General features: G+C 40.5%; 2 protein-coding genes across 3 annotated transcripts; one reads left to right on the top strand and one right to left on the bottom strand.

The window, feature by feature from the left end:
• The first annotated feature begins 4,260 nt into the window (after positions 1-4,260).
• LOC110069310 (glutamine synthetase 2, cytoplasmic-like) lies at positions 4,261-9,889 on the top strand. The gene is made up of 5 exons (XM_020776826.2): positions 4,261-4,391; positions 4,461-4,863; positions 6,876-7,103; positions 7,430-7,596; positions 8,775-9,889. The coding sequence occupies exons 1-5, from the start codon at positions 4,327-4,329 to the stop codon at positions 9,097-9,099; spliced, it is 1,188 nt and encodes a 395-aa protein (XP_020632485.1). The 5' UTR covers positions 4,261-4,326; the 3' UTR covers positions 9,100-9,889.
• Positions 9,890-11,700: 1,811 nt separating this feature from the next.
• On the bottom strand, positions 11,701-13,342 carry LOC149114005 (uncharacterized). Of its 2 annotated transcripts, none has more exons than XM_089286628.1 (2): positions 12,140-13,342; positions 11,701-11,879 (listed from the first exon to the last, which is right to left on the bottom strand). In XM_089286628.1, exons 1-2 carry the CDS (start codon positions 12,814-12,816, stop codon positions 11,726-11,728), a joined length of 831 nt encoding a protein of 276 aa, XP_089142754.1. In that variant the 5' UTR covers positions 12,817-13,342; the 3' UTR covers positions 11,701-11,725. The 2 variants fall into 2 exon arrangements, with proteins under 2 accessions (XP_089142754.1, XP_089142755.1); XM_089286629.1 differs by having other exon boundaries at positions 11,701-11,873.
• Positions 13,343-13,598: the final 256 nt, after the last annotated feature.

Genomic DNA, 13,598 nt, shown 5'->3' with positions numbered 1-13,598 from the left:
TGGCTCAACACTGTAGAGAGGTGGCTGTTAGTGGAGGTAATTTTTGACCAGTCACGTGAATCACGCGTCACGTAAACAGGATTGTCTAAGACCAACCGGATATGTTTTCGAATGGATTGAACAACAACCATGCGAACAACAAAATAGACAAAAATAACACTGAAGGTCATGGTCCTTGTGTAATTACTTCATCTAAATTAGTCATCTGGTGTTTCTTGAGAGGGAACCTAAGCTTACAAGCCCCGTTGTTTTTATTAGGTTCTCTCGCCATTTTGTTTCTATCCTTTAAAATATAAATTGAAGTAATCGTTGGATGTTGTCCTTCAGTAGCATTTTAAATGAAAGTGGCAAAAGTTCAATTGAGGCCTTACACTGCTGTAAAATGATATAAAATCGTTTAAAAATCCAAGCTTTCGGCGATCTACGGCGTCATCAGGGATGATGATGCCTGATGATGCCGTAGATCGGCGAAAGCTTGGATTTTTAAACGATTTTAATATCATTTTACAGTAGCGTAAGGCCTCAATTGAACTTTTGCCACTTTCATATAAATTGTAGTTTTGTATCTTCATTGTAATCTTGTATATTATTATTTTTATTTATTTATTAATCATTGTACTGTTGTTCTATTTTTGTTTGTGTGGTTTCAGGTTGGGCCAACCATGAAGATCCATGTAGATTGAAGAAATCAAAGGTGAAGAAAGGGACTGAAAAGACCAGAAAATGGTGTCACTACTGCCACTAGGCTCGATTTCCGCCGCTTTCTCGAGTCCGGTGTACGTTCCTCCCCGAGGGGATGTGCTAAAACCCAGACGGTGGACTCTGGACGATAGACGATAGACGATGGACGATGGACGATGGACGATGGACGATATCTCTGACATTCATTTATTTCTCTCAGACAAAGTATAAAATTGTCACACAATCTTTTGCTTTTGTCACGCGATGTTAAAATATCGAACAGCGAAAATTCGAGGACAAAGTTGTGATCGCGAATTGTTCGTCACGCAATATCACGGATTCCTTCTTTTATCACGCGATGTCACCATGGAATTTTGAAATAGTGCACAGCGAAAATTCGTGTCCGCCCCGCTCCCCAGCAAGAAAAACACAAACAAACTTATTTCGACTGGACAAATTTTGACCGCGGATTTTATGTCACGCAATGTCAGTTATTCATTTATTAAATTCTGACAACAAAGTATAAATTTGTCACACAATCTTTTTCTTTTCTCCCGCAATCGATTGCTTTTTCACATGAATTATTCCAGACTGCACGCAGAAATGACGCAGGAGAATCGTCGCCCATACGGCAAACACGTGATATGTTTTTGCATGAGTTGTCGTGGGGTGGGTGGGGGGGGGGAATAAGCAGCCTCACCTTAGTTTTTAAGCTGTTTTGGTGAAGCTTTCCACAAGCGGTCTGCCAGGATTATCGGTGCTTCCCATTACCATTTCCCTTCCTTTCCTTACGTGTTTCAATTTCATTTTCGCCAGCTCTGAAAGTTTTTATTGCAAGTATTTCAAAACTCCATGGTGACATCACGTGACAAAAGCAAAAGATTGTGTGGAAAATTTATTCATGTTTATGTACTTTGGCTGAGAGAAATAAATGAATGCGTGACATTGCGTGACGAAAAATCCGCGATCAGAACTTCGTGATAATTTGTCCAGTCCAAATAAGTTATATTTTTGCTCGGGGGAGGGGAGGGGGGAGGGCACGAATTTTCGCTGTTCAATAGCGACAAATAAATGAATGTCAGAGATATCGTCCATCGTCTATCGTCCATCGTCCATCGTCTATCGTCCAGAATCCACCGTCTGGGTTTTAGCACATGCCCTCCCCGAGAAGAGACGGTTGGACGCGTGGGCGGCAAAGCATGTCTGTGACGTAAATTCATAATTTAATTCTTGCGGCGCTTCAAGTGGCCGGAAATGTCATTTGATGACAATCATAGGCAGGCCCACATGACGCCTACGGCTCGTAAAATTTGTGGCGTTTTCGCCACTTTTTCTTTTAATTTTGGCCCTCCAACCTGTTTTATTTCACATTATCGTTGCGGAAGGGCATTGCATGCTGGTTCTATAGAAGAGTATTTTTTTAAAAAAAAAGTAGAGCAGAGCTAATAGAGCTGTTTGACTATGGTGTAGCAACTGTCATGTCAAAGGTCACTCCATGGTATGTTGTATGGTGTGCATGGTGTTGACACTATGTTTATGTTTTGCTAGTTAACGTTCGGTTTGCTTTGGCTCATTTAAAAATTTAATTTTGTCTGGCTTCGCCAGAGACTGGTGTCGCTTCCCTTCAAGAAGACTACCGTACACATAAATTTGACGAGTGTTTTGTTTCTGGAGATCGATGTGTGCGTTTATCCCTCTCTTTGTTGACTTTGTTCGTTATCTGACATTCTGGCACCACATGATTCAAACATAGATTCTAACGCATAAGTCTGTTGACTATTTTGCGTGTTGTATATGCCACTATGGTTTAGATCAGGTGAGATTTCATCAGTTGACGGTATTTGGTTAAATGTCCCACCAATGCGATCGCACTTCATATCGCACAACTTCTTTACTACTGCGAGAAAGCTAATTTATGCAGCCTGCTCGATTCAGGCAGGCAGATTTCTTATTGGTTGAAATTAACAAAGCCAAGTCTACGAGTCCAGCCGTGAGGTCGGGAGAGGAGTGCGGGCTCCTTTCCCGAACAGCGGCTGGTAATCGAGCCTATACTGCCACGGTCTATTGATCTCTACTAAGCGATTAGATCATGAGCTCGAGACTTCTATCACGCATAGAAATCGAGAGCGAATAATCTAATTTTTTAGTATAAATCTACTATTCGTTCGTAACTTTATCTAAATCCTCTTCACAGACACTTCGAAAATGCCAAGAAGCGGCCGTCATTTTGTTAACAAGCGCACACTGCTACGCTACTCACTATCTATCAAAGAATAGATAGTAAGTAGCGTAGCCAATCAGAGAACGGCATTCGAGGTAGAACGCTCTTGATCTCTGTTAAGACCCTGGATTAAGACTGTTCACTTTGATTATGCTTTAGATGTCAAAGCGTCTTTGGATGAAAGTTACACTGTGTGTTTCATATTGATAACCGTGGTAATTCCTGTGCGCGTGGAAAATTACGAACCGTATCATGCCTCGCTCATGTCACAAACAAGGTACACTGTTCACGTGGTCCATAACTTGAGACCTGGTTGAGTGCAGAGGTGAAGTAATCAAATGCACTTTCTTGTGACTTATCACGCAACAGTGTTGTACTGCAAGTTGAACAACATGCTGCTGTGGCGGATCTGGGGGAAGGGGTCCGGGGGGTCGGGTCCCCCCTTATTTTGTGTAAAAAAAGAAAAATCACAGAAGGAAGGAAAGCCGGCCGGACAAGCAAAAACGAACCGCCCCTCCCCCTATTTCCCTCCTCTTAGCTCAAGGTCTGGATCCGCCACTGCGCTGCACAAAGTTGAACGCATTTCTACATGCATGTATATGTAATAACTTGGTCAAACTTGCTACTTTGCGGGTATACACCGGGGTATCACTTGCAAGACCAGTTGCTAGAAAATGCTGTTCGTATTACTTGGCTCTAAGCATTTTTAACCAAAAAAGATTAGGAAATTTATTTTAAAAAAATAACTGGCACGCGCCGTGATGAGGTGATTAATAGAGACTTTGTTATCGTCTTAGTTTTCAGGAACGCGTTACCAAACTCATTAAATATTCTAACACCGGCCGTGTGTGAGTGAACCTTGACCGGGCTCTTAATTTGGACAAAGAGAAGATTTCGTGCGATAAATTAAGGGGCATGAGGTGAGAATTATGTCTATTTTTAAATAAAAGAAAAGCTAAGCTACGTGCTATAGTTTTCGATTTAGCTGAATATATTTTTAACTAGTGGGAAATGTCCCACAAATTTTCAATGCTCTATAAATAAATTGAAGTCTTCAAAATGTATTTATAATATCGGGTTGCGCCGATCACGTGGAAAACACGCAGTCATCATACAGCGCAACTTGAAGTCACGTTTGTGAAAAATGGAAGTCACGTTGTGGGGAGGACTCTTGGTTTGTTTTTATCTCTTCGCTTAGACCGACCCTTCTGTTTATTAAACTTTTCAGGACGTAATTGTTCAAATTTTGACCAGATTCTCGTAATTTTCTTGTTCCCGCATCTCCACGTGTATTCAACAAGAGCTCAGAAAGAACTTTGCCCTAAAAATGTAAGCGATTATTTGCATACAAACCAGGCATACAAACATAGGGTGCCGTCAAATCACAATGCATTCCGGTTGGCTGGCTGATTCCCATGTGACTAATGAATATAAATAACTTGTTCATCGCATTCTGCGAGATATTACTTTCGTTCCCTAGCGCGGGAAGGTAAGAAAGATATGCGGAAATTCTACTTGGGCTTATTCGACTTACTCACGAGATTGTCTTTTCTTGTAGATCAAAAACTCTCCAAACGATTCCATTCACTGCCAGAAAAATGACGGAAAGCAACCCTATTCTCGACAAGTACATGAGCCTTGATCAAGGCGAGCGAGTCCAAGTCTTGTACGTTTGGATTGACGGAACCGGCGAAAGTATGCGCTGTAAAACAAAAACTGTGGAAGAAGAACCGATGGCACCCGAAGACCTTCCAATCTGGAATTTCGACGGCTCTAGTTGTTATCAGGCTGAGGGCTGTAATAGTGACGTTTACCTTCATCCAGTCGCTTTATTCCGAGACCCTTTCAGACGAGGAAAGAATAAGATAGCGCTGTGTGAAACCTACAACTTCGATCACAAACCTGGTGTGTCAAACCACCGATCATCATGTCTTAACGCCATGGAGAACGAGAAAGTGAAGGTTTGTAATACGTTTGTAATTCATTCATACATGACTCGATCAAATCTATTTCGCCATCCCGCCTTTTTAGTTGTTGTATTTCTAATTTCCTCGCGACCTCAGACACGTTGCCTGTATTTTATTTTGCCCTGTTTTTTCTTTCTGGGCTTGTCGCCGGGTAAATTTCGCTGAAATTAGGCAGACTACATCAGTGGGTAATTTCCAGTAAATTTGTTCGAAATTGTTCGAGTGAAAATTTGTATAATTTCCCGCACATTCTATCTCTGAAATGAATACACGTGGTTGTGAAATAACTGATGACCTTGAACCTTTGGAAGGAGTAATTGGTTTTCAGCGGATATCACATAGGCCAGCGATACATAAGCTTCCGTAATGAGAAGCTCACACGGCGTAAACGTCCTAAGTCATTCGCAACGTAATGTATTTTTTGACGAAAGAAAATACCATTTTGAGAGATACTTGAATGCAAACCTCTGCCGTCGTTTTATTCCCCAGAGTTTACGACACATGAAGAATTGTTCGTGAGAAGTCAATGTACACCAACTTTTGTTTGGATCTTCTTTATTCCAGTAGCTTTGCCGGTGTCACAGGTCGTTGTGGTTGAACCACTGGAATATAAATTTGTTGTGTAAACGAAGTTCAAGTGAAGTTAGAATATTTTTTTGTCGAAGTTATACATTTACAAACGCTTTGCTCTTTATGAAGTGTGGGAAAAAATCTTTCCCCGAAGGTTTCGTGCAGTAGCTTGCAATGACACGTAATAGTTCTAGAACTAGTAATCAAAACTTTGATTTAAAAAGAACGAAAAGCTTGGAAAAGGCACTCACGAGATGTAAACAGTAATGCTCGTTTACGTCTTTCTTTCCAAATATTACGTCAGAGTGACGTGCTTCTCAGTCGATAGCAAAACAATAGGTCACGTTGGTGTCAGTTTTCAGTTAAATGAATTTTCAGAATCATTTTATTCAGCAAGCAAGTCTTCTTTGGATAACTTTGCAATATTTAGCAAGCGTTCTTTGAGGCAAGAGGGAGGAGTGCAAACTTAGATATGGCCAATGTTTGCCTTGTGAATCAGAAAAAATTGTTCTGTTAAATTTTTTGAAGTACTTTGTGACACGTGTTTTCTTGAGAAGCTGTAAAATTTTCATTTATTTCATTTGAGAGATACTTGAATGCAAACTTCTGCCATCGTTTTATTCCCCAGAGTTTACGACGCATGAAGAATTGTTCGTGAGAAGTCAATGTACACCAACTTTTGTTTGGATCTTCTTTATTCCGGTAGCTTTGCCAGTGTCACAGGTCGTTGTGGTTGAACCACTGGAATATAGATTTGTTGTGTAAACGAAGCTCAAGTGAAGTTTGAATATTTTTTTGTCGAAGTTATACATTTACAAACGCTTTGCTCTTTATAAAGTGTGAGAAAAAATCTTTCCCCAAAGGTTTCGTGCAGTAGCTTGCAATGACACATAATAGTTCTAGAACTAATAATCAAAACTTTGATTTAAAAAGAATGAAAAGCTTGGAAAAGGCACGCACAAGATGTAAACAGTAATGCTCGTTTACGTCTTTCTTTCCAAATATTACGTCAGAGTGACGTGCTTCTCAGTCCACAAAAAAACAATAGGTCACATTGGTGTCACTTTTCTGTTAAATGAATTTTCAGAATCATTTTATTCAGCAAGCAAGACTTCTTTGGATAACTTTGCAATATTTAGCAAGCGTTCTTTGAGGCAAGAGAGAGGAGTGCAAATCTAGATATGGCCAATGTTTGCCTTCTGAATCAGAAAAAAATTGTTCTGTTAAATTTTTTGAAGTACTTTGTGACACATGTTTTCTTGAGAAGCTGTAAAATTTTCATTTATGAAGGGGAACATAAAGTTTTGGGATTTTATAAGAAGAACCTCCTCCGCTCCCCCCCCCCCCCCCCCCCACTTCATCTTGGTTCTCTTGCCAGCTCTGTTATTTTCTTTCCACTGCAATGTAAAGGAATGGATTATTTCATCTACCTGCAGGATGCCATCCCCTGGTTTGGCATTGAACAAGAGTACACATTGTTAGACAAGGATGGACACCCCTTAGGGTGGCCCAAGGGAGGTTTCCCAGGTCCACAGGGCCCCTACTACTGTGCTGTTGGTACTGGAAATGTTTTTGGAAGAGATGTTGTAGAAGCTCACTACCGAGCCTGTCTGTATGCTGGAGTTAAGATTGCTGGAACTAATGCTGAAGTCATGCCTGCACAGGTGAAAAGATTAATATTTTTAAGTTTTATTACCACAGGGTATGTTATGTGTAGAGTTACCTGAAAAATTTGTTGAGGACACTGCATTTTTGTTAGGTCAGTTTATCATCATCGGCACAATTTGTACTCCTTAACCTTCCAGTGATTCAAATGGTCTTTGCCAATTTCGAAAAATGTTATTGAAATGAAAACAATTGCAAGAGAAGGATTCAGAGTGATTCTCGAGTTTGAAGATGTTCATCTGATTCATAATAAAATCCTCAAAATTGACCGGCACAAGGAGCTTGCATGGAGTAACCTTTTTCTATTGCCTTTGTTATTTTGTAGTGGGAATATCAGGTGGGTCCTTGTGAAGGAATCTCCATGGGCGATCAGTTGTGGATGTCCAGGTTTCTGCTTCACCGTGTTTCAGAAGATTTTGGTTTCAAGGTCTCTTTTGACCCTAAACCCATGCCAGGAGACTGGAACGGAGCTGGGGCGCACACTAACTACAGGTGAGGCTTACATTGTGCAGACAGGCTCAACTGAACAGTGTCTGTTTATGAAAGCAATGTTGTAGTCGTAGTTTGCTTAATCCCCCTCCCCTGATACCAACAAAAACATATTCAAGTTGAAAAATTCCATTCCAAATTCATGACGTCCCTCTGACCAGCTGCTGCTTTGTGAGAGAAATCATTATGTACATGTAGAATGTTATGAGCTGTGTAACTGCTCCTCCAGTAGATTTCCAGTAGTTCAGTTGGATGAAACATGTTGTCAGTCACTTGAATTAAAATAGAGTTGCATTCTCAAGTTTTGGCTGGTTTATTGGCTCTAGAATATTACAATATAGTACTGCTCAATCTCTCTAATGCACTGTTGTGCCATCTGTGTTACTTTTTTTGGTTGTGTCATATCAACTAAGAGATGGACTGACCTTGGGCAAGGGATATGGTTTCTTACGTTTGTACAATGAATTATTGTACAAATCCAAAATTTAAACAATTTGTTCACATTTGCATTTTCACCTATCCTATTGTGTGACTACCTTCTCTGAGCATTTAAAGTTAGGGTTTGTTATTTCACTTTGTTAGGGGTTCAGATTATGCAAATAGCAGGTTGATAGATCATCTGTTAAGTTTTAGTTGATTGTGGGTGCATACATTGTTTGACATCTATGGGTAAAAAGTGTTCAAAGTGTTGGAACTGATAGTCCAAATAACCCAAATGAAATGTTAGAACCTCTAATTTGTTGATCAGGGAAAGATCTAGAGTAATGGCAGCTTGTAACTGTATTCAGAGTAATTGTGGGTTAAAATTCCTGGTTCATTTGTTGGTTGGGGAAAGTGTTAATTTCAATTGTTTGGACATGCAGCACACAACATGTACAATAAAATTATTACATGGTTGCTGCAAACAAGACCAGGAAAGGGTTGATTCAAGTCACAAAAAGTTTGGCTTACATCTATCAACATTGTCTTACAGCATTGGTAAACAGCTTTTAAATAACTGTGGGTATGAAGTCTGGAGAAGAAAATATTTTTAAAAGTTCAGTTAGAATCATTATTTTCAGTTTAAGAAGATTTGCTTATTGCTTATTGTAGTTGTTCTTTAAAACATACCTAAGTTTAAAAGACGAGTTTACTCATAGAGCACATTGATTTATTAACATTTTGACCTGATTTTTCCACAGTACCCTACCCATGCGTGAAGAAGGTGGAATTAATTTTATCTATGCTGCCATCGAGAAACTCTCTTCCTACCATGAGTACCACATCAGTATGTATGATCCTAAGGGGGGAGAGGACAACAAACGTCGTTTGACAGGGCACCATGAGACTGCTAGCTGGAAGAACTTCTCACACGGAGTAGCTAATCGTGGTGCAAGCGTAAGAATTCCTCGTCAGTGTGCTGAAGATGGATACGGTTACTTGGAAGACAGAAGACCAGCTTCTAACTGCGATCCTTACAGAGTTACAGAGGCTATTGTTAAAACAACCATCATGGGTCATGCTTGACGGGCCTTGTAGTTGGCAATCCTTTATGGACAAGAGCTGCCATTTATCTATTGATTGACTCTTGCATGTACTAGTTGTTATGCTACAAAAACTTAGGGGAAAGTAGAACTCCTGTTTATTTAAGTATTTTTGTTTGGCTATGTACAGGTTTATGAACTAATGATTGATGGGTTCCTTGTTCATGTCAGCATTAATAATAGTAATTGTTGCCAAGATTTCACTAATTATGCATAATGTTCCATCAAAAGGAAGTGCTTTTTCTGGCAAGTTATTTAGAGTTAGATCATTGGATCTCAAACAACATAAGTCTATTTTAGTAAATTCTAAAAAATTTCTATAAATATTTATAAATTAGATTATTTGCACTGTGTTTAGCATGTGTGGGAAAAGGATTGTGGTGTGAATGACAAATAGCATTGCAATATAGCAGGAGTATAGTTGAATCTAAACTGTGCTCTTATTGGCTGATTTAAGGTCACATGGGAATGGCTAAATCTCACTATATTCCAGTCTCCCACCAACCAGAGGATACTTTGACTTTTGGTAATTGTTATTTCCTTATTACCTTTCACTAAACCCCAGCTATAAAACAGAACACTTAATTAAACAATTAGCTTTGTTTTCCCGTCAATTCTTGATGTTTGTCAGGACAAAGTATAGTATTGAACTGTTTGCAGTAAACATCATTTTTCTTTTGTTTAAAGTTATTAAACAGATTAAATTAATTAAGAGTTATTGTAAGTAATGTTAAAGAGTTAGTAGTTTAATAAAAAGGTCATTTTCTTCAGAATTCAGTGCGTGTTATTTGTCCGCGAGTGAAAGAATTTACACTCAAATCACCCTGAAACGATTATAAAATATTTTGTAACTTATCTTATTAAACACAAACACAGCATCAGGAGCGGGCATCTCGTTTATTGATGCCCGCTTTCGAAATAAAAAAAGAGAACCTTGGAATCTAAGTGCGCAAACTTCTGGACGTTGAAAGTAAAGATTCTAACTTCGCCTTAGCCGTCCTTGGCTCGATCTGTCTTCCATCCGCCATGACGATTAAAGAGTCGATTGTTGACGCCTGCGCGTTAGCGACTGCAGAAACAACCTGCTCGTAAGCTATGCAGATCAAACAAGTGTTTAGGATACGCTAGTTCTTATATAACTCACACAGGTGTAACGAAAACTATAATTTCAGTAACTCTAGTTTCTCGCGCGCTGATTGGCTCATTTTTATCAATAAGAGTACAGACGGACACAGATAAGATTTTAATTAATGCAGGCTTTTAAGTTCAACTTTTTAACCAATGAGATTTTATGGACTTTTTTAAGTAGCCAATCAAAACGCGAGAAAAGCTACTGACAATGTTCGCGTCATTTTGAATACAATTCGCTTATATTTGTTTGCGGCAAGTTTACGGCGTCTTTTCCCCTCATTTATTCTCGGCATTTGACCATTTTGGGTCTTGTTATTATAAAAAAAAAAAGCAACAACAAATTGACGTCAGTTGTTTATGCGTCTGTCTTCTTATTGGTGATAAATTTCGTCATGGAATTATCAAAGTTTACTGCGGAACCACTAGCCTCCCACGCAGACGCTCTTAGGGCTCGTCACGCGTTCGTGGGGAAGGAACGCGTGACGAGCCCTAAGAGCGCCTGCGGCTCGTGATTCCACAGCCACTTTGACAATGTTATGGCGCAATTTGTCATCAATAAGAGGACAGACGCATTAAAAAACTGACGTCGATTTGTTTAGGAGAAGTAGCTTTATGAAATTGCAAAGAGCGAAAAAACGGTAACGAAGAAGACAAATGCATCGCAAAACTAACGTCACAACAATGAAGGCTAGCTAACTCGTTGTCACGGAAAAAAGCCGAATAGGCAGTCACGCAAATAGCTATGGCGCGTTTTCAGGGTCAAAATTAAAAACTAACTTTTCCACCTTTCCTTACCTGCTAAGTAAAATGTCTGTCATTTCCTGTCTTTGAAATTAGACAGTACGCATGTCTTTTGACCTCCGAAACAATACATTCCGCGTTTCCTGAATACTAAAATCATAACATCCGGCATATTTTGACCTTTGAAGAAAATTCTCCGCGTTTCCTGACTTCTCTCGAATTTTAAGTCCGGCATGTTCTGACTTTCAATGTAATTAGTTACCAAATACCGTACTACTTAGTTTAAACATCTCAACTAAACATCCCATGCCGGCACCTGACAAGCCATTTAGTTCATAATGAAATCTCGCCGCTGAGCGGACATTGTGATTTGCAAAATTTGCAAATGCCCGTTTTCTGACTTCTCGATTCTACCAGGCGTCTTTTCCGCGTAGGCGTGGATCCTACAATAATACACATAACATGTGATCAGGGTTTTCAAATTCGAATAAAGTAGCAGGAGGAAATCATAAAGTAGGCGGCACACTCCAGGGTCATGATAAAGGAGGCCACACGTGTAGAGGAGTGCCGGAATGGCTTACGTCCTCCTGCACGGGGGGAGGGGGGGGGGGGGGGGTGAGGGCAATGGGATGAAGACCGTGGAAAATTTGAAAATCTGTTTGTCTTGAGAAGCATTTTGATGACTGAAAAGTGCTTTTGTCGGAGGCTACTGTACACTTTATTTTAACAAGGGTTTATTAAAAATTCCTTGAGGGGAGTCCATATTCTGCCACTGCTTGTTGGAAAAGGCCAAGAACAGTAGCTGCGGTATTCTTTGTTCCAGCCCTAAGATATACAGGAAATCTTATGTATCCATCAACTCCACCATGCACTACAATCTTCCATCTGAAACTTAAAAATACATGAGTCCATACTTTGCTGTCCTTTCATGGATTCTGTCCTCACTACCAACAACTAGTCTCCTTCGTAGCCGTTTTTGGGGTGTCACGCAACGCTTCTTTGGAGAGAGCGTTGCGTGACATCCCCCCACCCCCAACCCCGAAAAAAAAAACCGGCTGGGAAGGAGACTAACCAACAACCACCTGTATTAGAAACTAGGCGCAATAAATCTGAATAAATTTTATTTATAATCAATTACGAATAAGGTTCACCTGATCAATTTATGATTCCCGTCTATGTGCCATGTGCCACAGTACACAGCTCTTGGTGTAAGGAATAGCCATCTCACTGCAAGTCCCTCCGGATCCGTTCTTTGCATGCATTCTCGGGCTCTCAGCTGGAGCACATTTATATTGCGCAACACTAGCTGCGATTGGACCCTCCGATATCCCGCACCTGGAAAATCCCTATGAAAGGATCTTACCATGTTATCAAGGTCATCATCACTAATGGTTGTCGTCCTGTCGGTAATGGAGATATTGTACTCCCGCATACGTCTTTTTATGGTACTCTCACTCACACCAAGGGCTCTGGACATGTCGGGTAAGTTGATTTCATAATCGGCAAGATATTGCAGCTGCTCCCGTGGAATCTCGAACCTAGGACGCCCAACCGTTCTAGGCTGGTTTGCTACTGCTGGGGAGGAATGATACCAATTCCGCTCTACCTCCGACAACATTCGCGTCACAGTGGCGAGTGAGGGTCGAACTGTATCAAACACCTGCATGTTGTCAGCAAGTCGAACCAAATGGCGAGAAATTTGTTCCAATCGGAACAGAACATAATCAGCCACATCTTCACTAACTGTGTCCTGTTGAAGTCTCCTTGCAAGGTCGAATGATGTATGGCGAAGACTGCTCAAGAATTGCTCTTGTGCCGTCGACGCCATTAATAAATCCCCGGGAAAACCCCGACCCCTTGGGTCCTGGCACTAGGTTTGCATCAGGGGATCCAGGCTTGCGCGGAAAAGACGCCTGGTAGAATCGAAAAGTCAGAAAACGCGCATTTACAAATTTTGCAAATCAAAATGTCGGCTCAGCGGCGAGATTTCATTATGAACTAAATTGCTTGTCAGGTGTCAGTATGGGATGTTACGTTGAGATGTTTAAACTAAATATTACAACATTTGGTAACTAATTACATTGAAAGTCAGAACATGCCGGACTTAAAATTCGAGAGAAGTCAGGAAACGCGGAGAATTTTCTTCAAAGGTCAAAATATGCCGGATGTTATGATTTTAGTATTCAGGAAACGCGGAATGTATTGTTTCGGAGGTCAAAAGACATGCGTACTGTCTAATTTCAAAGACAGGAAATGACAGACATTTTACTTAGCAGGTAAGGAAAGGTGGAAAAGTTAGTTTTTAATTTTGACCCTGAAAACGCGCCATAAATAGCAGCTAAGCGAAGATCAGCAAAGTAAGCGTTGGGGCCCGCAAACCTATTACGTATCCTCAAAATCATCTCGGGAGTAAAAGCCCCCCCCCCCCCCCTCCACCTCCCCACCCCCTTTTTTTGCAAATAGGTTTTGCAAGTTCCATTTTAGCCGCCTCGAACACATTTCTTACCAATTTAGGATCACAAGAACTTGGAAAGGCCATACAGATTGTGTGCCCAGTTTATGCCATAACAGGCTGACTCAAGGACCCTCAAGCGTGGTGTAGGGGGAATT

Source organism: Orbicella faveolata, unplaced genomic scaffold (assembly GCF_042242905.1).
Source record: "Orbicella faveolata isolate gen_17 unplaced genomic scaffold, um_ofav_v1 contig_14, whole genome shotgun sequence".
In the NCBI taxonomy this organism is placed as follows: Eukaryota; Metazoa; Cnidaria; class Anthozoa; order Scleractinia; family Merulinidae; genus Orbicella; species Orbicella faveolata.
This window is presented reverse-complemented; position numbering and strand designations above follow the sequence as displayed.